Source organism: Podarcis pityusensis (assembly GCF_964106645.2).
Source record: "Podarcis pityusensis genome assembly, chromosome: 8".
Taxonomy (NCBI): Eukaryota; Metazoa; Chordata; class Lepidosauria; order Squamata; family Lacertidae; genus Podarcis; species Podarcis pityusensis.
The window spans coordinates 11,080,368-11,107,511 of NC_138033.1; the positions used below are offsets into that span (position 1 = coordinate 11,080,368).

General features: G+C 48.0%; 1 protein-coding gene and 1 long non-coding RNA gene across 3 annotated transcripts in view; one reads left to right on the top strand and one right to left on the bottom strand.

Moving 5' to 3' along the window:
• Positions 1-527: 527 nt before the first annotated feature.
• GRIK5 (glutamate ionotropic receptor kainate type subunit 5) overlaps positions 528-27,144 on the bottom strand; it is a 95,134-nt gene continuing 68,517 nt past the window's right edge. For both annotated transcript variants that reach the window (XM_081018632.1, XM_081018631.1), the window contains 10 exons: positions 26,819-26,926; positions 24,632-24,835; positions 22,809-22,922; positions 20,013-20,122; positions 18,311-18,484; positions 14,936-15,101; positions 10,725-10,950; positions 8,436-8,564; positions 6,449-6,570; positions 528-2,111 (listed from right to left, as the gene is read on the bottom strand). In XM_081018632.1, coding sequence (XP_080874758.1) covers positions 1,755-2,111; positions 6,449-6,570; positions 8,436-8,564; positions 10,725-10,950; positions 14,936-15,101; positions 18,311-18,484; positions 20,013-20,122; positions 22,809-22,922; positions 24,632-24,835; positions 26,819-26,926 — 1,710 coding nt within the window. In that variant the 3' untranslated portion in view covers positions 528-1,754. The remainder of the gene's footprint in view (positions 2,112-6,448; positions 6,571-8,435; positions 8,565-10,724; positions 10,951-14,935; positions 15,102-18,310; positions 18,485-20,012; positions 20,123-22,808; positions 22,923-24,631; positions 24,836-26,818; positions 26,927-27,144) is intronic.
• Positions 2,175-5,742, top strand: LOC308484575. The gene is made up of 3 exons (XR_013990000.1): positions 2,175-3,871; positions 4,857-5,010; positions 5,090-5,742. It is a non-coding gene; the product is annotated as an uncharacterized lncRNA (long non-coding RNA).

The window sequence follows — 27,144 nt, forward strand, 5'->3', positions numbered from 1 at the left end:
AGGTAACGGACCCCTGACAGTTAAGTCCAGTCGCAGACGACTCTGGGGTTGCGGCGCTCATCTCGCTTTACAGGTAGAGGGAGCCGGCGTTTGTCCGCAGACAGTTTTTCTGGGTCATGTGGCCAGCATGACTAAGCTGCTTCTGGCGGAACGAACACCAAAACCAGAGCAGCACACGGAAACTCCGTTTACCTTCCCGCCAGAGCGGTACCTATTTATCTATTTGCACTTTTTGGCGTGCTTTTGAACTGCTAGGTTGGCAGGAGCAGGGACCGAGCAACTGGAGCTCACTCCGTCGTGGGGATTCAAACCGCCGACCTTCTGATCGGCAAGCCCATGAGACTCAGTGGTTTACACCACAGCGCCACCTGCGTCCCAAGCAAGGCTTAGGGAAGGAAATATGATGGATCATGTGTGCTGATGTTTGCAGGTGTCCACACATGGGGTTCCCCCGCCCCACCACGGACGTGTACCAAGCTGCTCCCACCATTAGCACAAAGTAATAATTCTCTCCCATCACTCACATAAAAGAATCAAGTATTTTCACGTTTATTTGTCTTTTGGGGTTGCCACTAAAGTCTCCAGTTTTTGGCTTCTATAGAAATTTCTCCAAAAAGAAAAAGAAAAAAACTTTTCTTAAAGAATGAAACAAAAATTAAAAAAAGACAGACAAGACGTCATGGGGAGGGGCCCCCACAGACCAAATCCTCGCTCCCCACTCTCTTCTGCTTCCAGGGTCCTGTGCGGTTCACTTCCCCCCCACCCCCACCCCAAAAGCTGGGTTGGTCCGTTACCTCTGTCGGGGTCTTTATCTTCCCACTTGCCCCCTTTTTTTAGTTCTTGGTCCTGTATTACTTCAGGTTGGTTTGTTAAAAGCGTGGAACCCGGTAGGCCCCACGACTCCTCAGAAGGCGGCTTAGTTGACCCTGAGTTCAGTCTCCATCGCCAGTGTACAGTTTGCTTGCACGCAACCCACCTCCTTGCCCGCCTTGCGGCGGGTTTACGTTTCCACGCCGCTAACTGGACCTTCCGGCAGGGGTCCCGGCCTTCCCCCCACCCCCACCCCGGAAAAAGAAGGTGAACTGTCCCTTTGCCCCGCAAATAGCTGGAGGTATTCATTTCCCAGCAGGCACGTGGCGGGGGCAGTGTGGGATCCCGAACCCCTTTTGGCACCTCTGCTTAAGCAAACTCCCTCCACGGGGCAAAGGCATGGGGGGAACAGCACAAAAAGGGGGGCTGTGGTTGCAGCTGCACTGTGGAAGGGGTAGGAGGAGCTGGAGGGGGGCAAGGCCGACAGGGGTGGGGTGGGGTCTGTGTCTGTGGATATTGGTTTTCATATCCCTTTCCCTCATAGTAAGAGGCTCAGGAAACTGTCTTTCTGCGGCGTCAGAAACAAGCTGCCACAGATCTAATCACCACAACGGCGAGGTTCAACTGGGGCGGGGGGGGGCATGTATGTCTCTTTCCCACGAGAAGTGGGGATTAGAAAAGAACTCTCTCTCCCCCTTGGATTTTGAGAAGAGCTGTGGCCTTCTTTTTTGGCGGGGAGGCAGGAGGGCCGCAAAGATATCCACACACTACCCCTAGGGCAAGGGATTATGCGCCAGGGTGTGCGCGGGGAAGTCCCCTCAGGTCTGGGTCCCCCAAATCAGGGCATACGCATAGCGTACATGTCTTAAGAGCAGGCGCCTCCGCACGAGAGCGAAGGCAGGGCCGAGGTGGGGAAGGGGGCCAGTAAGCACGTGGGGCGGGCATCACTCCTGCCCGCTGAGTTCGCGGGGGGCTCCCCGGCGCGGAGTGCCCTCCTCAGAAGGCGGGGGCCCCCGAGGCGGCGGGGGGGCTCCCCGAAGAGTCTGGATGCGCCGGCACTCGTGGCAGATGCGGACGTGGGTGCAAGGCCGGGGGGTCTCCTCCAGGAGGCGCTGTGGCCCCGGCTCAGACACCAGAGTCCCCGAGTAGAGTTTGCCGTTGCTGAGGCGCATCTCTCGGACAGAGCGCAGCGACAGGGCGCCTCGGGTGGTGTAGTGGCGCCGGCGCCGGCGGGAGCGGGTCGGCTTGCGGCAAGAAACGGCGTGGCGCAGCTCTCGCAGCATCTCCTGGCACACCGAGATCTGTCACGAAGGAAGGAGCAAGCAGTGAGGAGGTGGGCGCCACCCTAAGCATACCTCCAACATTCCTCCGGTGAAAATAGGGGGGGAAACCCATTTTTCTGCATGCCCCTGTTTCCCCGGCCATATATACTTGTGTGGTGGCAGTGGCCGAGACTGAGAAGTCAATATCCATGTTAAACTTTGTGCAATACCACAGAGAGCACCCAGTGTAATGTTGCTACATTAGGCGGCTTGGGGCATTGTGGGTAATTTAACACAGCGGGCAGCATTTCAGGACCAGCCCCTGCCCACTTTTGGGGCACCAATGGAGGAAGGCATGCTTCTTTGGCCCTTCTGGCATCTCATTTCTCGGCTACCCTGCCCCTCTACTTGCACCCTGACCAGGGTTTCCAAGCAGCAAGTATTTTATTGATCCAGCCCATCAGTAAACGGGGCCTAAAAAGTTGATAAACTTTGTATTTTGCCCTATGAGATTCTACCTCAACCCTATTCTTCAGTTTTCAGATGCTTGCAGGTTCCGCTGCGACTTGATCGTCCTACGCTTACCCAGAAAAAACAGTATTTTTGAAATGAAAGTGTTGCTGACAAACCCAGCCTCCAAATCATTGAGGTACAATCCTCTTGGATTCTCACGACACAAACAAGAATATGAGCACAGACTACCTTAAAATCACAAGAGGTTTTTTAATTTAAAAAAGTCAATGCTCAAAGAGAGAACAAAGATCCACCTTTGCACTTAGAATGCCCCAGAGAAACTTACAGGGCATGGTATTGACCTCTGACCCCTGTGGGATTCCCCAGCATCTAGTAACCATAGATAGACGGCTTCTGAACACAGGGGTTTGTCTTTGAACTATGATGAATAGAGATGTGGGGAAATTTCAGCGGGAACAGAAGTGGCTACAGTTCATTTATTTGTCTTGTGTTTAGAATGGAACTCAATCCACCAAATAGATCAGTATTCACTTGTTGCTGCTGCTTTCAGTCTCAAAATGATACCTAATTCATTGTCCACCGCAACTTCCTTTGCAGTGACATGAATGGGATGGAAAAATGAAGCGACAACATAATTTACGTAATTAATTACCTAAGTTACGTAGTTCCATCACAGCAGACAGAGAGACAAATAACATAGTTTTCAAGGCGAACTGCAGCGGAATGGAAGCAATGTTTATGCAAGGAACAGAGGGCAATACAGAAAATTATGCCTTCTGATTAATAACGTTTGATAGACCTAGTCTGGGTTCATTTAATCCTTTAAAGATATAATTTCTTCAGAAACCGGGTAGTGTTTTCCCTAAGTACTACTGCTTGAATAAATCCAACCTGTCCTGCTGGAATAAATTCTTCTGAGCCTACTGCCAGTTGGTTTCAATGAAACATAATCACTTAGTGCTATTCCAGACATAGCAGCCATCTTGTGATGTTACAACACGGCAGCCATTTTGGAGATGGTCCTTACTTGGGGGAAATTCTCAAAAGGTGTAGCAACAGAGAAGTCTTTAAAACAAAACAAAAAATGGAGGCTAGCATACTAAATACTTCTGAAGGGTCCTCCCCTTCCCCTGTTGCTGACCCAGAGGGAAAAGAGGGATAGAGTGGGAGGGAGTTTCTGTAAGAAAAGGCCTTGGTAGCTGAGGTTGGGGGGAGTTGGGTATGTTTAGCCTGGATAAGAGGAGACTGAGAGGAGATATGATAACCATCTTCAAGTATCTGTCACACGGAAGATGGGGCAAGCTTGTTTGCTCCTGCTCCGGAGGGTGGGACTCGAACCAATGTCTTCAAGTTTCAAGAAAGGAGATTCTGACTAAACATCAGGAAGAACTTTCTGAAATTAAGAGCTGTTTGATAGTGGAAGAGACGCTCCCAGAAGTTGGCAGACTCTCTCCTTCATGGCAAGTTATTAGGTAGAGGTTGGGTGGCCATAGCTGCTTTAGCTAAGACTCCTGCATTGCAGGGGGTCGGACTAGATGACCCTCGGGGTCCCTTCTGACTCTACAATTCTAGGAGTCAAGGACACCAGAGGGCCTTGTTCCAGTTAGTCACACACACTCTCTGGGCCAAAACTACCCCACTGCCCTGAATGTCTTAGAAAATGAGATATAAACAGCAATTAATAGAACTGATAATGATAACTAAATGATTATTGGTGTATTTAAAGCAGAGTGGATTTGTGACCTTCCAGAAGTTCCTGGGCTGAAACTCCCATCATTCCAGGTCATGCTGGCTGGAGCTGATGGGAACTGCGCACTGACAATATCAAGAGGGCCACAGGTTTCCCCTCCCAAATTTAAGAAGTATTTATACGGGGGAACAAGAATCAAGGACATGTAAGGTGAGAATAACCCTTCAGCTCTTGTTAGAAACAAGAGGGTTTTTCCCCCCATGTATGCAAAAACAACAACAACAACAACAAAAACTTCAACAGCTGATGAACAAAATAATAAAACAATTCATTTTGAACAGCAGGGCAGCATCCTCTGTGATCTTCATTGTTTATGTGACTACAAAGCTTCCTGCGGCTGTTAGGGCGGTTGTTTTGTTCTGTTTTACGGCAGAATATATTTAAATTTATGTTCTAAATATGTTGCAAGTTGCTTGGAGACCTTTGGGTAGCAAGCAACAAACAAGTCAAAACAAACAAGCAAGCAAATAAATAATATGTGCTCGCAACCAATAAATTACCGCAAAACGAAGCCAATGTCAGCTCATGAACAATAGGGAAATTATGCTTTTCTGTTACAGGGCAACCTCAAACAGCAAGCCCCCAGAAGAGGATGTAGCTCAGCAGTAAAATGCCTGCTTTGCATGCAGAAGGTCCCAGGTTCAATGCCCGGCGTCCTCAGGTAAAGAGAGACCCCCCCCTTCCTGAAATCCAGAAGAACTGTTGCCAGTCATTGTAGGTAATACTAAGTGCCAAGGTAGTTTGGTGGCTGGCACACTTGGTAGGCAATACAGGCAGATGGCTGCCAACATAGCTGGGCAGCATTAATACTGAAGAAGGAGCAGGTAAGGCCCAGCCACCACCCACAAACAAGCAGGACAATATCATTGCTCCTGCTCTGAAAACAGCAGATTTCTGTCTGCTCTCTGCACACATGCACACCATACTTGTAAAGCAATGTCACACCACATGGAATAGTCGTGGTTTCACCCAAAGAATTCTGGAAGCTGTAGTTCGATACAGATGCTGAGAGTTGTCAGGAGACCCCTCCCATAACTACAATTCCCAGAGGTCCCTGTGAAGAGGGATTGGTTGTTAAATCACTCTGAGAATTGCATCTCTGGGAGGGAAATAGGGGCATCGTAACACTCTTGACAGACTATAGTTCCCAGAATTCTTTGGGGAATCCAGGACTGTCTAAAGGGGCATGGTACTTTAAAATGTATGGTGTGAACTTCTCGTTTCCTCGTCCATCCCAGTGTCCCTATTTTCTAGGGACAGTCCCGGATTTACTGAAGCTGTCCAGGTTTCTGATTTGATCCCAGAATGTCCCGCTTTTCCTTAGGAAGTCCCTATTTTCATCCGAGAGATGTTGAAGTGTATAGAGTTATCCGACTCCCCGAGCCATCTGAATGCAGCCCTGTATAGAAAAGCTTTTTAAAAATGTTTAATGTTTTATTATGCTTTTATATACCGTATTTTTTGCTCTATAAGACTCACTTTTTCCCTCCTAAAAAGTAAGGGGAAATGTGTGTGCGTCTTATGAAGTGAATGCAGGCTGCGCAGCTATCCCAGAAGCCAGAACAGCAAGAGGGATCGCTGCTTTCACTGCGCAGCGATCCCTCTTGCTGTTCTGGCTTCTGAGATTCAGAATATTTTTTTTCTTGTTTTCCTCCTCCAAAAACTAGGTGCGTCTTGTGGTCTGGTGTGTCTTATAGAGCGAAAAATACGGTATGTTGTAAGCAGCCCAGAGTGGCTGGGGCAATACATAATAAAATGGGTGGGGTATAATTAATAAAATCAGATGGGCAGGGTATAAAATTAATAATAATAATAATAATATAATGGAATAGGACGATCCTGTCGTCATTGGAGAAATGTTGGATGTGTGCACTGTCTCTCTGTCTTTCTGTCTCTCTCACAAACACACACACACACACACACACACACACACACACACACACCTGGAAGTCTGCCTCCAGTCTGCACATGAGACCCTCTGATCCACTCCTCAGTGGGTCCTTATGGGTCCTTGACCAGTTTAACGCCCTTCTTAAAACCACCCACTCATACCTCTTCAGGGGCTGGTGGCAATAGTCTTCCCTTTAGACCCAGCCACTGTCCCTCGTTCCTTCCTCCATGCAACCAGAGAACCAGCCCCACCCCACCTCACCTCTTCATGTTCAGCCGAGCGACGCGTGGCCCATACAAATTCCATGACAGCGACGAAGACTGCAATGATGAGCCCACAGATGAGCACCACAAAGATGCCTCCAATGTTCTCCATACCCAGCCCTGTTGGGGGGGGGGGGGAAGAGAGGAAGAAAAAATAATAATGGGAGCCAGCAAGGACAGGATGGACACAGCTCTAAGCTGCCTCACCCTGGCCACTTTCAGGAAGTCAGAGAGCATTCCTAACACCTTGGATTTCACATCTCTCTCATACACACACCTATAATGTTGTCTCCTTGCCCAGTGTGCCTAGAGCAGCTCTGAATGTTCGCTTCCAAATATTTTCAGTGCAATTTTCAGCGCTTTGGAAGATCCCCAAATCTCACCCAAGAAAAACTTAAATGTATGCTTTTGAAAGTTTGGATGTTTGCAGACACCATGTTTCTCTTTCCCTGCTGTTCCCTGGCTACTATTTTTCAGCTTTTCCTTCCCCAGAATCCAGCCAATCCGGAATCCCTTAGTAAATGGGCTGACACATTTCGCTGATTTTTCGATAAGTGGGATTTTAAAAAATCAATAGGACACAGGCTGAAAATAAACCCTTTGCGTCCAAACCAACAGAAGCTACTGACTTGCTCAACTGTTAGTTGGACACAATATTGGCTCTGTTTCTGCTATGGTGAGGCAGGTATTACTGCGTCTACAGCTGCAGCTCATTGGATTTTCCTCCACCAACCCATCTTTTTCGACCGGCAGTCTTCTCTCTTGCCACCAGAGGTTGCTCTACACAGCCTATTAGCAATCTCTACAAAACGTACATCTGATTTCAGCAGGTGGGAATGCCTGTGAGCCACACATGTAATCTAAGTTCCAAAAACTGAGGCCAAAACAGCCCCAAAGACAGGGCCTCACAACCATATACCGTGGGCCTTCATTTAGGCAGAGAACCATGCTCAATGCCAAGGTTTGACCTGCTGGCTTCTTCCTCCAGGTATTATTCTCTCCCCCCCCGCCCCCAGTTTGCCATATTTAATTGTTTATATGGAAGAGAGGTGTGAGGAACATTGTGACATACGTTCAAAGCACATTTCTTTCCGCAGGGCCTGTAAGACAGAGTTGTTCCGCCTAGCCTTTGGCTTGGAATCAACTTGATCCCCCTTCCCATCTATCCTTTTTCCTTTCTCCTTCTGTGATGGAACTCCTATTTGGGGGGACTTCCCTGGATTTTTTCTGGCCCACGTAGGACCAGTCTGGATAGTTGGCCTTGCTGAAGATTTGACGTTTTCATCCCCCAAAAGTTTTTGATTTGAGTTTCTACTGAAATGAGGCTGCATTTTCATGTTGTATTTTAATCTTGTTTTTAAGCTGTATTTTAATCAATTGTTTTTATACCTGGTGTTAGCCGCCCTGAGCCCGGTCTTGGCTGGGGAGGGCGGGGTATAAATAAAATTTACTATTATGTTTACTATTTAGATCACATGCCTCTGTCCCCAAATAATCCTGAGAACTGCAGTTTGTTGGGAACTGGGAATCTGTGAAGGGTAAATGGCAGTTCCCAGAATCCTTTGGGGGAAGAGGTTATGTACAGTGGTACCTCTGGTTACGTACTTAATTCGTTCCGGAGGTCCATTCTTAACCTGAAACGGTTCTTAACCTGAAGCACCACTTTAGCTAATGGGGCTTCCTGCTGCCGCTGCGCCGCCAGAGCACGATTTCTGTTCTCATCCTGAAGCAAAGTTCTTAACCTGAAGCACTACTTCTGGGTTAGTGGAGTCTTTAACCTGAAGCGTATGTAACCTGAAGCATATGTAACCCGAGGTACCACTGTACTTGAGGTGCCTGGCGTGGGTTTAACCCATATTTATCAAAAACCTTGGGCTGCAATTCCTGTTGGGTTCTACTCAGTGTTAACCCAACCATGGCATCCATTGGCAACCTCAGGTTGGCGGCACCCATCATAGGCGCCCCTCTAACCCTCAGAACCTCACCTTTGGCCCGGTGGTCCTCTTCTTTGGGACACTTGCTTCCCTCCCACCACTTCCGTTTCAAGATCTCCAGGCGGTTGTTCTCCTGAAGCTGCAAGATGGCGAGGGTGATCTCATCCCGGAATGGGGAACCTGCGGGATTGTCAAGGAGGCAGATATGACACAGGGCTGTCGATGATGATTAATCCACCCCTTCTCAGGCCATCACTCAGTCGAGCTTCAGAGCAGGGGCCGGCATGTCGGCTCCAGCATTATGAAAGTCGTCTAATATAGCTCCCTGCTGACTTTGAATCTCATTTACCAGTTGGCTTATTGGTCACACAAGGCTTGTCAGCGTTTAAGGGAAGGCGAATGGGGTCTCAGCTGCTGCAATCAGCTGCAGCTCCTTGCAAGAGCAAGCCTATATCACTTTTTTGAAAATCTCCCTCAGTATTGATCTCTGGGTGATTGACCGACCTTACTGCCGAAGTTCATCCATAGTGAAAGGGGAATCTAAGAGATCCATGTTGGAGGAGTTTGGATTTGATATCCTGCTTTATCACTACCCAAAGGAGTCTCAAAGCAGCTAACATTCTCCTTTCCCTTCCTCCCCCACAACAAACACTCTGTGAGGTGAGTGAGGCTGAGAGACTTCAGAGAAGTGTGACTGGCCCAAGGTCACCCAGCAGCTGCATGTGGAGGAGCGGGGAAGCGAACCCGGTTCACCAGATTACGAGTCTACCACTCTTAACCACTACACCACACTGTTTCGAACATCCCCATAGACAGGCTATACCTGCCTGTGTGGGTGTGTTTTTGTGTGTGTGGTGCATGCACGTGAGAGAGAGAGAGAGAGAGAGAGAGAGAGAGAGAGAGAGAGAGAGAAGGAGCTGGTATAAGCAAGCACGTCGGCATGAGAAATCAATGTGGTTTTTTGCAAGATTCATGCAAGGTGTCTTTTTGTTGCTGTAGTGTTCACCAGTGCTTTTTTTCTTTTAAAAAAATGCTTAGGGGTCCTCTCATTTTGACTCAAGAAAATCACCATTTTATAGTTCAAATCGGGGGAAATAAATACAGTAAATGGACAAAAGTACAAAGATTCACAAAATGTTTAGGGGTATGCGTACCACTGCATCCCCCCAGAAACAAAAGCACTGGTGTTCACACAATGTCATTGACAGCAGAACACTAACCTGTATACCCCCCCCTTTAGTTTATTCTGGATTTACCCTTTCCAAGGGACATTTTATGTAAAAAAAATTAAAAAATTGTCGACAACCCATTTACAATATCTCAAATTACACCCTCTCCACAAAGCACACCTTCTACCTTTCTGGTAGAAAAAAAATTTAAACGGTCAATTTTGGCCTTCAAAAAGAATTCCTTCTGATTAGTTCAGAGTGTCCTGAACTCCAAATGCTTTTGACAACCTGCCACCTGGCGGAACCCCCAGTTATTTGCATTTATCTGTTTCCAATACCCATTCCAACCCCAGGCTGAGCCAATTAACAGGGCACCTGGCTCAACCTCACAAAGGTTTTCTGTGGTGGTACTTCTCCACGAACCCCCATGCTGACTACTTTCAGATTATAAATCTACAAAATAGGGCCTTGTCTTGATATTTTTGGACAATAAAGAGGCTCACGTACATATAAACAGTATCTATTTCATACCAATATAGAAGATCAACAATAGAGATGTCACACAAACACATACAGAATCCTGAAGGCAGCCCTGTATAGGTGAGTTTTTAACATTTGATGTTTTATAATGTTTTTCTATTTTGCTGGAAGCCGCTCAGAGTGGCTGGGGCAACCCAGTCAGATGGGCAGCCTCTAAATAATAAAATCACATTACTATTATTATTATTATTATTATTATTACTATTAATTAATTAAACAGTGAAGACTATGAACTACTAACTACGGATTGCTAGTAAAGAGTTGGCCATTCATAGCACTCATTGTTATTTGGGATTTTTTTATGCGCTTGTAAAATGTTTGTACTGTTGATCTTTCATGTCAGTATAATATAGACACGATTCATAACTTCTTCTTTTTTGTTTCTGTGCAACATCTAGCACCAGGAATTCCTAGTGCCAGGTGCAGTACAGAAGAATCAAGGTAGGTGTCTTACAGCAACCTCCACAATAAGTAGAAGTGACTCAGGTATATATAAATAGCATCTATTATTATCAGCATTGTAATTATTATTAGGCCCACGCTTCTGTGTCCCTGTGCCTTTGACATTTTCCATTGTTCTGCTCTTGGCACCAATGCCAGCTGATGATTGGCTCCAGCTACTGCCACTCACCCAGTGGCATGCCGATGCCATAGCCCTTGGTATCCAACAGCCCCCCGATTTGCGTGAGGTTGCAGTTGAGCCTCCGGTGATACTCGTTCATCGTGCTCTCGAGCAGGAAGGCATACTTCGAATTCAGCACCCGGGCGATCCCCTCCTCTGTGCTCTTGACAAAGACACTAGGTTGCTTTGAATGCATGTAATTCCACATCCGCTGGTACGTCTGGTACCGAGAATTCTGGTTGGAGAAAAAGAGAGGTAGAGAATGAATGAGGGAGAGGATGCTGAGACTTTGAAAGGCGATCATATGGCTTGCTTTGAGAGGTTAGTTTCTTCCACAAATGAAATTTTATCGTGATAAGCGTCGTCATCAAGCGAAGGAAGGACCTGTACATTGGTTTATTACATTTTTATCCAAAAGGTATCAGGGCAGCCTGCAAGTTTCTCTCACTCTCCCCATTCTATCTTCCCAACAACCCTGTTGGGTAGGCTAGGCTGAAAGATAGCAATTGACCCAAGCTCACTCAGAAAGCTTTGTGGCTGAGCGGGAATTTTAAATTTAGGCCTCACTTGTATTAATTTCAATATTCCAAGCACACAGTTCACTGACATGCTGCAGAGCTTGTCTGAGGCCCAGGGTGGAAGTCTTGCTAGAATGAAATAATGAATGAATGAAATAGAATAAACTCAACTTGCTAGAATGAAATAGAATAAACTCAAACAAAAAAGCAGCCAGTCCCTGGTTGGGGCCCCCGCCCAGCTTAATTTTATCTATATCTATATCTATATCTATATCTATATCTATATCTATATCTATATATTCAAATTACTGCTTTCAGCAACAAGTAGTGGAACTGGGCTTGCTCCGTCCTCCCTGTGGCTGGTGGAAATAAAAAGACTAGGTTGTTCTCAGGCGACGAGCAGACAGAAGCAAGCGGTGTGGTGAGAGATGGCGGCGAACATTAAAAAATAAATAAATCAGAAACTGCCCAGGCAATGCACTTGAGCAAGTCACAATTTTATGTTGAATTATTGGATGCTTTGCTTCCAAACTGATAACGCAGTGGGCTGCCCAAGTTTAGCACTACAAAGGGAATTATCAGGGTAACCTGCCATTTTTGTGTATGTCTGGGGGGTTATTATTATTATTAATAATAATAATAATAATGATACAGCCCTTGCACACCTAGTAGATTATTGTGGTCAGGTTTCTCCTGCAAGTTGCAAAGATCTCAGAAGCCTCTTCTGCAGTAACTTGGAGAAGGGCCGTCCCTGTTCTACAGAACGGCATTCCTGCCAAGATGACAGGCAGTCACTTATCTGCACTTTCCGGAAACAGTCAAAAACATTTTTGTTCCGAAAAGCTTTCTCAGATGAATCAATGGGTCTTTGCCACAAGTGTGCACTCGCTGGGGTTTTAGCCTTGCTTTAAATGTGTTATTCTTTGTCGTCAACTATCGCCAGTGCAAATCGTCACGAGAGATGGTGTTTTTAGAAGGCGACTAGCGAATCAACTTCAACTATAAGAAAAACCTGAGGTCATAGAAACATATGAAGGCGGAACTGGACTCCACACTAAAAACTATTTTGCCATGTGATTGTGAAGTGGCAGGATGCAGTGAGCTGGTCCTCAGACCTGACAAGGGCAACACATGAGGAGGAGACAGCTTTGGGACTCAGGATGGAAAGGAATTTGCAGGGCCCTGGCTGAAAGGCAAAACTGTAGGTTTTCCTTTCCGCCATCCGGCCTGCCACCTTGTTTGTTGATTGATTTCCCTTCATTAATGTCTCCCGGAGCAGAGACTGCTGTTACTGTGGAGACAGGTTGCCAGAGCAACCAAGAGAAGGATAGAATTAGACCCCCCCCCAAAAAAAATGACAATAGACTGGTCACTGCCGCCTTGGCTACTGTTGCCATGGGAACCTCCAGCCTTGACCTTCTCTCTCTCCCCCCTCTAATACCCCAATACTATGATTAGTAGTGAGGGGGGCACTCGGGCTGATATGTCAGATCCTGTGCCCCCGCTGGCCCTGAGGGACATCAGCTTTGAATATATTTTCAGAGGGAACACTTCTTCAGCCCAGCGCAATATCAGAGAAAAAGCTAGCCAGGGCTAGGACACTGCCCAAGTCCCAAGAGACAGAAGTCTGGGCTTGATGTTGGGCGTTTATATGTATGAGAACATTTGGGATAGTTAAAGAGACAGCTGAAGGTCATCTCAGCTATCCACCCAGTAATTAAAGTGGTTTTGTGGAGATCTTTTCCTCCCCACTACTCGGGAGAATTTCAAGAAGGTATTTTAAAAGGTACTCAGGAAGTCAGGAGAATGAAAAGAAATGAAGGCCACTCTTCACATAATGTTTTCAGGTGCGAGAGAGAACAGGGCCCTATATTGGTTCAGAAAGGGGTATTTTGAAAGGGAACAGCTTGTGTTGCGTGGCAAGGGGAAGCTGCACTAGTAGACAAAACAAAACAAAAATCATTTTACACAAATTTATCATTATTAGTACTACTACTATTACTATTAATTACCGTATTTTTCGCCCTATAGGATGCACTTTTCTCCCTCCAAAAATGAAGGGGAAATGTGTGTGCGTCCTATGGGGCGAATACAGGCTTTCGCTGAAGCCTGGAGAGCGAGAGGGGTCGGTGCGCACCGACCCCTCTCCCTCTCCAGGCTTCAGGAAGCTCTGCGCAACCCTCGGGAGCCCGGCGCCACTTCGCGCCCGCCTCCCGATGGCTGCACAGAGCTGCCTGCACTCCCGGGCTTCGCGCAGCTCCACGCAACCCTCCGGAGTTTGGCGCAGCTTTGCGCCGGGCTCCGGAAGGTTGCGCAGAGCTGCCTGCACTCCCGGGCTTCGCACAGCTCCGCGCAACCCTCCGGAACCTCCCGAAGGTTGCGCAGAGCTGCCTGCATTCCCGGGCTTGGCGCAGCTCCGCGCAACCCTCCGGAGCCCGACGCAAAGTCGCGCCGGGCTCCCAAAGGTTGCGCAGAGCTGCCTGCATTCCGAAGCCTGGGGCTCGCTGAAGAGCGCGCCCGGGCTTTGCGCAGCTCTCCGCAAGCCTGGGGAGACTGGCGCAGCTCCCTAGACCTCCGGATAGCAGGCTGTTCTGGGGGCTGGGGTCGGGGGAAGCTCGGGCTTCCCCCGCGCCAGCCCCGTGCCTGGGGGGGAAATAATTTTTTTCCCTTTATTCCCCCCCCAAAAAAAAACTAGGTGCGTCCTATGGAGCGAAAAATACGGTACCCGCCCTTCACCAGAAGGTTTCAGGCTTGCAACAATTTGAAATTCAGAATTAAAAACATTTTGCAGCCGCAGGAATAGGGGAGTCCTGAAACGACCTGCTCTCCTTTGCCCCTTGTTATATTTGCAAAATATATATATATTGTGCTGTGAACAAAAGCTACTGCCCTGGAAGCCCAACCCACAGAGGTTGTGCAGAGGTTGGAGCAGTTTCTAGAACTGCACTCCTTTTGAGTACTGGTTCAGATTTACAGCGCAATCTTAATACATGTCTTTGTTTAACTGCTGAGTTAAATGGGAACTACACTCAAGGAATTGTCCATGGGAATTCTCCCCCCCCCCCCTTTTCCTTTTGGACTCATTCCTATTGAGCATGGAGAATGTCGTGTTAGGCCTGGACTCCCCCGTAAGCCGAAGGGAAGGCCAGCAGGATTCTATTATCCTGCTCCTAAGGATGCACAGATTGTCTCTGTGATTCACAGAAAAGGAGCATGTAATCCAACCAGGGCCAAGCAGGTGATCCCAAAAAGTTCACAGAGAGGTCATGGTGGGGGCTGCCACCCCTGGAAGCAGGCATTTAGGAGTTTTCCCATCTCTGAATAAAGAGGTTCTGGGCTTTAGCTATCAAGACGAACAACAGCAAAACTTGGGACAGAGTAGCTAAGCGGACATGATCAAAACACAGCTACGTTATTTCCCCCAATTCAAATCAAAGACCCGTATCTGCCAACTTCAGGGCTGGGTGCCAATGCCTTTTGCAGCTAAAACAGCACCACCCATCCGTGAGAGGAAGGCAGCAGCAAGCTCAGGAAAACCCCCGCGGTTTACAGAAGCGCATAAACATTGTTAGAAGGGGGAAAACTTAAAAACAGCCCGACGGTGACTGAGCATGCTCGGTGACCGTGGACGGATGAATGACAGTTGCGGGAGGGAACTGGGTGTCAGCCCAGCCATATAGCTGACGAGCGCGTCTCTCTCACTTGGAAGAAGGTCATTGTGGAGCCCGCGTGGATGGTGCCATATTCAATGTTGGTCTGGTCAGCCAAGTCGTCCGCCGACTCAATGGGCACCTCCATCCTCTGCACGGTGAGGAAGGCAGCAAGGTTGGCCGTGTAAGAGGAGATGATGATCAAGGTGAATGCCCACCTGCAGCAACAAGAACAAAATTCACACGCAATTTTCTATGCCACAACAGCAGCAAGAATACTTATTGCAAAGTATTGGAAGACACAAGATCTACCCACTCTGGAAGAATGGCAGATGAAGGTGATGGACTACATGGAATTGGTGGAAATGACCGGCAGAATCCGAGACCAGGGAGAAGAGTCGGTGGAAGAAGATTGGAAGAAATTTAAAGACTATTTACAGAAATATTGTAAAATTAATGAATGTTAGAATGATGTCAGAATGAAATTAAGTGGTTCTAGCAGCAATGTCATAAAGGTGTATGTAAAAATGGATGGTTAATAGGTGAGAATCTAAAGTTATAATATATTAAGTTAAAGGACTAAGACATAAACAAAGAGGGAAAGGAATTGCTGAATTAACCAATTGAACTGGAATACAAAAAAGGGAGGTGAGAGGAGGTCAGGGAAGCAAGGAAATGAAATGTAAGATACGGAAGGATTAATTTGTTTTTAAGTGTTTTTTTATTTTATTTTTCTGTATTTTGTATTTTGTATGTTTTTTCTCTTTCTTTTTTTTATATATTTTCCCTTGTTTCTTTTCTCTTTAACTATGTAATTTTTTGTTTTTGAAATTTTAATAAATATCATTTAAGAAAAAAATTCACACGCAATTTTCAGTACCAAAAAACAAAAGCCATTTGGGGGGGCCAATGTATGCATTTCTATGCGTTTGATTTATAGCTCACCCCCCCCAAAAAAACAGCATCCATTTTATCCTCACAACAGCCCTGTGGAGTAGGTTGGGCTAAGAGAAAGTGAGAGGCCCAAGGTCACCCAGTGAGCTTGGTGGCTGAGTGGGGATTTGAACCCTCCTCTCGCAGGTCATAGGGTGGCGCTGTGGGTTAAACCACAGAGCCTAGGACTTGCCGATCAGAAGGTCAGCGGTTCAAATCCCCGCGACAGGGTGAGCTCCCGTTGCTCAGTCCCTGCTCCTGCCAACCTAGCAGTTTGAAAGCACATCAAAGTGCAAGTAGATAAATAGGTACCGCTCCAGCGGGAAGGTAAACAGTGTTTCCGTGCACTGCTCTGGTTTGCCAGAAGCGGCTTAGTCATGCTGGCCACATGACCCGCAAGCTGTACGCCAGCTCCCTCGGCCAATAAAGCGAGATGAGCGCCGCAACCCCAGAGTCGGTCATGACTGGACCTAATGGTCAGGGGTCCCTTTACCTTTTTACTCCCAGGTCATAGTGCTGCCATCTAACCACTACGCCACACTGGCTCTCGGGGAAGGGCATTCTGGGCATGCATAAAAGCGCCTTTCCACTTATCCTGCAGAAGCAGAGGAAAACTTCCTAGCTAATGAGATCCCTTCGGGTTTGAAGATCTAATGTCGCGACGCTTCCAGGCTGCAGCTATTTTCGGATGGCATCTAATCACAGGCAAACTCAGGTTGCATATTTATGCAGCAGATTGGGAGGGCTTCCCCGAAAGACTGGACTTCTTTGCAATAAGGAAAGCGATAGGGTGTTGCTTTGGTGTAACATTGCCTAGGCTCCTTACCAGCAAATCAGAATTCACATTGCCACCATTTCTCAGTCGGAAGCTCACAGGGCCCAAATCCTTCTGAGGAGAGGGTGGTAGCAAGCCTTTGCGATACCAGTTAACTTTACAAATATCCAGGTTGAGAACAAAGGAGCAAGCAAACTCCCAAATGGGTAAAGCTACCCTTTAAAGGAAAAAAAGCCACTTCTTGCCTGCCAGACAGTTTTTTAAAAAAACCTTGATCGTCTTTCTCCTTCTCTGGCTGCATGCCAACTGCTAAAATATTTCTCCCCAGCCCTCAGCAAAACAGATGGGAGTATCCCTAGTAGCTAGCAGATACCAGCCATTAAAATTCATCAACACTCACCTAAGCATTGATGCTTATTTAAGTCCTCAACAATACCCACTGAAGATATGCTGTTAGCCTTTAGCCTAGAGAGAAGGTCGTGTCCTCATTTGACACAAACCAACATTATCCTTGTTAATTTAACATGTCCTAGTCACATACATTTAGGTGAATACGTCTGTTCCATTACGTTACTCAGATTAAGACTTTTTAGTACATTCTGTTTTATATCTTTGTAGAGTAGGCTAAGCAACATTTGGGTAAGGTGCTGAAAAGGGTTGAAGGCACATTGATTTATATTACAAATCCAGGCTGCCAATTGGCTAAAGAATTTATAGAATTCTAGAATCTGCTTTTTAAACAATGGATCAATTAACATTAGATATCATCCAAACTCTGATGTAAGACACTGAATGAAGTGTGACCCCCTACAATTCGGTAAACACAAATGGCAGTTTCGCTTTCAGAAGGAATTGCCTCCTTTATTTTTTTTCATTCTCTGTTGCAGTAACATGCAAAAACCAAATCAGCCTTCACAGATAAACAGATGTGCCCTTCAAATGTTGTCGTCACCAAAAATACCCCCCCAATTAATCAACTAAAACTTAGTAGATTAATCAAAACTTAAGCACTATCCCATTTTAAAAATCCAAATTCCTAGGAGCCACCACTAAATGTTTAAGAGGCACCTGGGGAAAAAAATATTTAATATGTTTCAGTTGTTTAAACGGCAGCAGAATCATAGAATCATAGAGTTGGAAGAGACCACAAGGGCCATCGAGTCCAACCCCCTGCCAAGCAGGAAACACCATCAGAGCACTCCTGACATATGGTTGTCAAGCCTCTGCTTAAAGACCTCCAAAGAAGGAGACTCCACCACACTCCTTGGCAGCAAATTCCACTGTCGAACAGCTCTTACTGTCAGGAAGTTCTTCCTAATGTTTAGGTGGAATCTTCTTTCTTGTAGTTTGGATCCATTGCTCCGTGTCCGCTTCTCTGGAGCAGCAGAAAACAACCTTTCTCCCTCCTCTATGTGACATCCTTTTATATATTTGAACATGGCTATCATATCACCCCTTAACCTCCTCTTCTCCAGGCTAAACATGCCCAGCTCCCTTAGCCGTTCCTCATAAGGCATCGTTTCCAGGCCTTTGACCATTTTGGTTGCCCTCCTCTGGACACACTCTCCCAGCTACTAGGCAGCTGGGAGATGAGGTGGTGTCTGGAATTTTCCAGATTTGAATATACCCCATAGCTGGTCACCCCTCCTGCTACGGACCCCAACTCCACAGAGGCCCCTTTCTCCAAACCTGTCAGGCACATGCCCCACAGATGCTCACCAGACCCCACTGACACAGCGGGTAGAGAGCGCCCGAGGCATGATCTCTGACCCCTGTTGCATGAAGCCGCCAACTGGGAACCAGAGGCTGTTGCCAAGCGTGTACTGGTTTTCCAATATGTTGTGCCGCTCGCGCAGGCAAGGATGGGGGTTGTACCATTCATAAGGGCTCAGCCTGTGAAAAGAAAAGAAAATAAGAGAGAAAAGAGAAAAGCAAGAGAGGAGAGGAGCTGGCTTACTTCTATGTAAACATATTTAGGCTCAGGGTCTTAGGGGGTAGTCTCCGCACCTTCACTAAACTACCAATTTAATTACAGGAAAGCATGAAAGATGAACCAGTTTCAAAGTGACATTTCAGATCTCGCCCTAAATGGCTGCAGCCACGAACATCCATCACAGGATTTGAGCAGTGACATTTCCCACAATCTGCTGCAGCAAAGAAAACAAGAGCTGCCTTAAAGACGGCACACGACTTTTAGTCTGTTTAGCCCAGTGCAAACTGCTCTGGCTTGCAGCAGGCCTCTGTGCTAGAGATCTTTGACATCGTCAGCTACCTGATCCCTTTTTTGACCTGAAGTTGCTGCCAGGGACTGAACCTGGAGTCTACTGCATGTAGATTAGGCACTCTTCCACTGAACTACGGTCCTTTCCCCAAGCGTAACATGTGGAAGAAACCTAGCCTGTTCCATAATGGAGGGATGGCAATTTTATCTGGTCCCTGGCAGCCCTCCCCAATTTTATTTGGAATACGATGGAAGGAATGTTGTAAGAAACTGAAATATTACATACTTCAAGGTGACTCCTCTGCCTTGCTCTTTCTGTGCAACGTGTATGTGTGAATGTACATATCTGCACATACCATTATGTCTGAGTACCTACTTTATGCAGATCTCAGTTGTGACTAAATCTACCTCGCCTGAGAAAGAATACAGACTCCTGACCACCTCTGCTTCAGGGTGCATTGCAACACACAATGCAACAAGGATGTTTGGTTAGGTTCTTAAAAGCCAATAAGCAAAAATTGGCAGATGCTAATTTATATGTGCGGATGCAGTTTCAGAATTTTAATGCAACAGAATGCAAGCCGACTAATTTCCCAACCAAATCCCCACTTCCAAAAAATACTCAGTTAATTTGTACCACATCCCAGATCACCCCAAACTTCTTTCGCTCAGTTATCCCCCGTTAACCTCCTGCTCCAACCCAATTCACTTTCCCTTCAGTTACACAATTCAACACCCCCAAATAGACTCTTTAGAGAGTAATTTCAAGTTATTCTCTCAAATTAATATCCCAGTAACATGGAGAACACACAGAAGCACAGACTTCTGCTGGATTCATTACCCACCTAGAAACACTAGGGGCACTTATATTTTTTTGTGTGGGGGAGGCCACAGCAGCAGAGCTGGGAGGGGGGTCACACTGGGTGCCACTCACCCAGGGGGTGGCAGTTACCACAGGGCCTGCAACGTGCCCAAGCCATACATCTCTCCTTTTCGGGTGACGTGGGGCTCGCGTCTGCCACGCGCCTCCCCCTCAGCCGCCCTGCAGGCTCCGCCCAGAATGACCTGCCCAGCTCGCCCCGCCCCCATGGATGGCTCAGCCCGGGCGCCCAAGCAGCCAGCTACACCACTGGGAGGCCATGCCCCATAGGCCCATCCCTAGTAGTGCCTGAGTATGGCTCCAGGATAGAGGGCACTAACCTGGCAGCTAGGAAGAGGACGCAGCTGACAGCGAGATAAGCCAGGAGCATGAAAAGCCAAACAGCCGGAGAGAAAGGATCCAGGAAGGAGAAATACCCTGGTTTGCGTCCCTGTAAAAAAAGAAGTAGCAGGAGCACTGAATCACCATTAATATCAATAATTTGTTTTATTTGTACCTCACCCATCTGACTGGATTGCCCTAGCCCATGGGTAGGCAAACTAAGGCCCAGGGGCCGGATCCGGCCCAATCACCTAAATCTGGCCTGCAGACGGTCCGGGAATCAGCGTTTTTACATGAGTAGAATGTGCCCTTTTATTTAAAATGCATCTCTTGGTTATTTGTGGGGCTGCCTCGTGTTTTTACATGAGTAGAATGTGTGCTTTTATTTAAAATGCAGCTCTGGGTTATTTGTGGGGCAGAGGAATTCATTCATTTCCCCCCCCCCAAAAAAAAATATAGCCCGGCCCCCCACAAGGTCTGAGGGACAGTGGACCGGCCCCCTGCTGAAAAAGTTTGCTGAGCCCTACGGGCCTAGCCACTCTGGGTGGCTTCCAACAAATATTCCCTATATCCCTATATTCAGCCCAGCCTAAACCTTGCCTATCCCCAGTGGTGGCTGGTGTGCATTGCGACTGGTAGGGCAGAACATAGGGAGAACAACAGCAGGTGGCGCCAGAGTCAATGACAGAGCCACTTCTAGTTTTGTCCCCATCTTCCTCCCTGCTGCTGCTGCTGCTGCGTTCTACAGGGGCAACGCTGAGACTAAGGGGAAGGAAGCTGACAACCAGCACCATCTCTGACTGGTTGCAAGAAAAGAGGCAGGTAGGTCAGGGCTGGCTGGAGGTAGACGAAGGTTGGTGTGTCAACGTGCCCCAATGGACCAGCCTAAACTTTGCCTATCCCTAAGGTAGGAAGTGAGAGCTGGACCATAAAGAAGGCTGATCTCCAAAGAATTGATGCTTTTGAATTATAGTGCTGGAGGAGACTCTTTGAGAGTCCCATGGACTGCAAGAAGATCAAACCTATCCATTCTGAAGGAAATCAGCCCTGAGTGCTCACTGGAAGGACAGATCCTGAAGCTGAGGCTCCAATACTTTGGCTACCTCATGAGAAGAGAAGACTCCCTGGAAAAGACCCTTTTGTAGGGAAAGATGGAGGGCACAAGGAGAAGGGGACGGCAGAGGACGAGATGGTTGGATAGTGTTCTCGAAGCTACCAGCATGAGTTTGACCAAACTGAGGGAGGCAGTGGAAGACAGGAGTGCCTGGCATGCTCTGGTCCATGGGGTCACGAAGAGTCGGACACAACTAAACGACTAAACAACAACAAGGTAGGAAGACTGGGCTGTTTCATGTGGGCCAGCAAACTGCTGTGGTGCATTCCAATTAAAAGCTGCCTCCACGGAAGCAGAGCCAGCATTGCTTGCAGTGCTCCTGAAAGCAGACTTAACGGGTCAACTCTGCTAAGTGCAGAGATAATGGAGCTACACAATTAGCTTTAATGCCGTTCTCTTCGCTCTAATGCGCCTTGAAGGAAACCGGCTTGTTGTTGTCATTATATCGGGGATTCTGGAGGCTGTTTCAGAGGTTGTTGACTCAGGGCTGGTACCTTGGTTTCTGCTGATTCATGACAAACCCGGGGCAATTGCAGCTACGCTCCCTTGCTCCATTTAAAGGTCTTTCGCAAATAACAGGGTATTTGTTAGGATAATGTTCCTCTAATGAGCTCAAGGCAGAGGACGTGGCTTCGCTCCTCACTCCCCATTTTATTCTCACAACGGCCTTGTGAGGCCGAGAGATACCGGCCAACCTGAAGTCACTCAATGAATTTCGAGGCTGAAACGAGGGATTGGAACAAGGGTATCGTTGGTGCAATTCCAGCACCGTTGCTTATATTAGCCCCGCTGCACACTTTGCGATCCATCAAGCTGAATGCAGCCAAGGAGACCTTGTTTTGACAACCTTGCAATGTGATAAAAGTTGTCGTTTTTGCTGCCTTCCCAAACTGAAGACAGGAGAGAAGAGTCGTGGGATGGTGTGAAACCACAGCACAACTTTGCACCGTTATTGGAATGGAGGAGAAGATGGAGCGTTCCTTTAACCAGAGTTTCCCATGATAAAGAACTGCTTTAAGAAGGCTGAAGAACATCACCCACAGGGGTCAAAACTCCCACCTATAATTGTGAGGCTGTCTAAAGTCTCAGAATAGGTACAGTGGTACCTTGGTTCTCAAACTTAATCCGTTCCAAAACCAAAGCGTTCCAAAACCAAGGCACGCTTTCCCAGAGAAAGCAATGCAAAACGGATTAATCTGTTCCAGACTTTTAAACACAACCCCTAAAACAGCAATTTAACATGAATTTTATTCTCTAACGAGACCACTGATCCATAAAATGAAAGCAATAAACAATGTACTGCAGTCACACAGTCAATCAATCAGTAGCTGAACTGGGTTTCCACACAGTCACAAAAACAAAAAACAAAGAGCTGCAAAAACAAAAACATAAAGGATAAATGGCAAAAACAGACAGACCTCAGCATAAGACTCTAACGGAGCACATCCGGCTTCCGAAAACACTTCGCAAACCAGAACGCTTACTTCCAGGTTTGCAGTGTTTGGGTTCCAAGTTGTTTGAGTACCAAGGCGTTTGACAACCAAGGTACCACTGTACTGGGTTGTTTGTGAAATGAGACTCAACAGCCACACTGTTCTGCCCTTAGGTTCACCGGCCCATTTGCTCAACTCTCAGCCGTGGCCCCCCTCCTCCCAGCCCCACAAGACAAAAGCGCACATACCATGTGAACCCGGTACAAGATGCTGATCCCCAGGGTCATAAAAGGCTTAGAGAAGTCGATGACCTTCTCCCGCTCGGCCGTGATGGTGAACGCAGCCACGGCCAGGTCAGCTTTCTGCGGAGCAAAGCACAGTGACCCCTGCCTGTCACTCAGAGAACTGCATGGCCCAACCCACCGCCATGCGCCCTCTTCTGGGTGGGAGCAGGAGCAAAGGAGCGTTGCCTTCTCTTCCTCTTCCCCCTCCACCCGCCAGCCATTCTAACTGCTCAGAGCAAGGGAAAGATCACTTTGGCAACGACATTTTGCAAGCAGGAAAGGAGGTGGCAGGGAACAGCGTGTCAGAGATCCAGAAAGGCCAAGCTAGTGGTCAGGGAGGGTGGGCAGAGAGGGGCACTGAATTTCACAGGCTGATTTGTGGCAGCAAACTTCCAGCAACTTTATAGAGTTGCTTGCTCATGCAGCAGAAAATCAGGGTGATTTTGCACATTTATTGCATCCCGAGGTTTCCAACCACGTGGTTAGAAAAAAAATTCCCACGCTGAATGCACATTTAATGTCTAAATATGTCCCCCAGTAATTGGTTTCTCCAACTTAGTGTTTTTGGACTACAGTCCCCATCATCCCTGACCACTGGTCCTGCTAGCTAGGGATGATGGGAGTCGTGGTCCAAAAACAGCTACAGACCCAAGTTTGGAGAAACGCTGCCCTCGTATATGGGGGGCCAATGTGATGCTCTCTAAATGTTGCCAGACTACAACTCCCATCAGCCCAGACCTTCGACCATGCCGGCTGAAGCTGATGGGCCCTGGAGTCTAGCAACAACTGGGAGGACCCACATTAGCTATCCCTGCCCTTGTGGACTGGTGGTAGCAAACACTCAACTAGCAGCCAGAGGTCTCAGAATCACCCTCTGGTTGGAGACTCCAGAACCACAACTGATAGCAGTTCTTTCCATAGTGCATTATTGTCCATTTTAATCGCACTATCTTTTGTAGCCCCGGAAAAAGAATGAAGTACCCATTGCTCATTCATTATCTCCACAAATAAGACCGGGCCTGTGCCTGGGGGCTTGTCCACACTTCTGCTTGTCATGTGCTTTGAAAGCAACGAGAGGTTCCTGCCACCCCCGTCTCACTCCTTTCCCAGGGATAAACCCGCTCTTTAGCTGTAAATCGGAACAAACAGCAATCCCCAGAAAACCCGGTTGCAGTTTGCTCCAATTCAGCGCTAAAGAGTGGTTTTCCCTGAAGGAAAGCTGTGGGAAAGCCTTCGGTCAACACACGCAGCAATGTGAGGTGACAGAGTGGTTTTACAGCTTCAGACTTCAGTTGCGGGGATGCCATTCCTGAGCACTCTTTCATGCGAACAAACAGAACAAAGCCCTCCCTGCAAGAAAAAAGCTAGGAAAATATTTTAGCCGAGCCCAGTTCCTGTGATGCTAGCTTTCTACTTGCAGGGAGCAAGTACAGGAACGCAGGTGCATTAAAAAAATCTGATCCCCTGTCACCTATCACATTTTGCTCTGTGTCTAGACAGGCCTTCATCTGAGGGCAAAGAACCAAAGAAGCAGTGCTAGGGCCAGAGCTTTCGGAGGAACCAGAAAGACAGTGATAGGGCAGTCATGGTGCCCTGCAGAAGAAGGGCATGCTGTACATGCTCACATGCGCTTGTCCTCTTTCAGCAGCCCACACTTTTGTGCTTTTGGTTCCGACAGGAGATTCCCTGTCAGATGATATACTACCGAGAGATAAGGGGGTTGTGGGTCTTCAGGAAAAGGTCTGGGAGAAAGAGACCCCACTGGGTTCCACCCCAAGGAGCCGTACCCTATTAATGAGCTCTCCCACCATGCCAGTCCAAGATCCATTTGGCTCGGGAGCCCCATAGAGCCCGTCGTCCACCAGCTTAATCTGGAAGCGAAATTTAAGGATGTCGGCGAGTTCGTGGAGCATGTCTACGCAGAAGCCCTCGTACTGCTCTGTACCGGACAGCTCCTGGAAGTTTGCACGGCGCATCACGTAGGGGTTTTCCTGTAAGAGGGGACAGGGAGACAGTGAGTAACAGCCCCTTGCGTTAGGGAATAAGTTCTAGAAGAAAGTTTGCAAGGAAGCTTCACCAAGGCCTTGTTCCGTTTCATACCCTCCGATATTCCTCAGATGAAAATAAGGACATTTCTCACTCCTCGCAACTGACTCAGCTGATGGCAGGCTGTGTCACCCAGGAGGGGGTGGAGGGCTGGGTGAGGGCAGACCGAGGTTGTGGGCAATGCCCCTTTTCGCCCTCCACTGCGGGCCACCGGCACATCTTGTGGCAGTGAATTCCTCAGGTTAATCATGAGGCGTATTCTGAAACTTTTGTCAGACTACATCTACAGCTAAGTCAGAATAGCCCTCTACAGAGGAGAGAAATGTTGGCTTATTTCTTTTCAGGAGGAAGAGAGGGGGAAACTACGCAGGTTGGTGAAGCAGTCGCCTTCCCCTGCCTTCTTCAAACGAAACAAAACAAAGCCCCGCTCTCACATTCTCCACAAAGCACTTTATTCTCCTCCCACAAGGCACTGGGGCTGCGCTACGTGTTGACCGCAGCCATAGCTCTGTCTCAGCGCCTTCTGTGAGGAGGAGAATGGCAGCCAGACACCCTGAGGAGCTCTACACAGCAAGGAAGCGCTTGTTAAAAAACGAAAAGAAAGATAATAAAAGGGAGGCATTCACCTCCCCCCACAAAAAACCTCTCCTCAGCGCCAAACTGCACTAGTTCAGATCACACCAATCCTGAATCAATCGGCTTACACTCAATTACTATGAGTTCCAGTGTAATAATGTTTTGATCATGTCTTCTCCTTAGACCAAGGGCAGCCAATGCTGTGGGCTCCATCAGCCCTGACCACAGGCCATGCTGGCTGGGGCTGAAGTCCAATGGCATCTGGAAGGTGCCCCATGGGCTCCTCTTGCTGCAGACCAGGTGTACAGGAGAAGAGGTCCTTTAGACCTTTAATCCCAACCTCGCAAGAATTGGGACCAATCAAGCCAAAATGGCGCTCAACGGAGCTGGCCAATGCACAGTGCCTTCCCAGTGTTGTTGGACTACAACTCCCATCAGTTCCTGCTAGCATGTGGAATAGATGTGGATGAGGGGAGCTGGAGTCCAGCAGAGGACCACACTGGCAATGCACCATGAGCCGTGTAGGGCAGCCCACAAGGGACTCCATACTCCTCCTGTTTTGCTTCCGGCATGAGACTACTGCACAGAAGGGGTGTATCATGTGTAAAAGGTAAAGGGACCCCTGACCATTAGGTCCAGTCATGGCCGACACTGGGGTTGTGGCGTTCATCTCGCTTTATTGGCCGAGGGAGCCGGCGTACAGCTTCCGGGTCATGGGGCCAGCATGATTAAGCTGCTTCTGGCGAACTAAAGCAGTGCACAGAAACACCGTTTACCTTCCCGCTGGAGCGGTACCTATTTATCTACTTGCACTTTGACGTGCTTTCAAACTGCTAGGTTGGCAGGAGCAGGAACCGAGCAACGGGAGCTCACCCTGTCGCGGGGATTCAAACTGCCGACCTTCTGATCGGCAAGTCCTAGGCTCTGTGGTTTAACCCGCAGCGCCACCCGCATCCCATATTATGTGTGTGACTACAATATATGGCATGCAGGGTTGCCGGGATTAAAGCTGGAGCAGACTGACAGATCATTAGGCTCCCTGTCATCGGGCTGCTCTATGCCTTCTGATCAGTGAGCTGTGCCAGGGCAGCTTTGATAGCCGTGCCAAAGTGGAGGAATCTCAGCAGGGGTTGCGCTCCTCCCTCTTGCGTGACAAACCGAGTTTGCGAAAATTCACTCCCCGATACAAGTTGAGGAGCTCAGTGCTCTGGATCTGGTCACTTGCGTCCCACGTACAAACTCACCGTCTGTCAAGCCCAGAAGACTCTCAACCTGAATTTGATATTAAAGGCCAAGGGAACCCACACTCCCCTCCCTTAACAAAGCCCGGCAAAGGCGGGCAGCGAGCTTACTAAGATGGTGGTGACCGTCAGATTCTTGTTGGCAAGGCTCTCTGAGATGTTGATGTCCAGCGTTGTGGCGTTCATGGCAAGAGTCCTGTTCGAGTACCACACCCCGATCTGCAAATAAGAGGAAGTGTGTTAGAGGGTCTCACTAGAAGAGGCAAGGGGAAGCTTTTCTAGCTCAAGGCTGCATTCCCTTCTGTGCTGGGCCCGGGGGTAAACCCAAGCAACGCGGTCCAGGTCCGGTCCCGAATACAAGGATTCCGCGAGGAGTCAGTCCAACAAGGCCAAGGCAAGTCACAAGGCAGGAAACCTGGCTAGGTCAGGCACAGGGT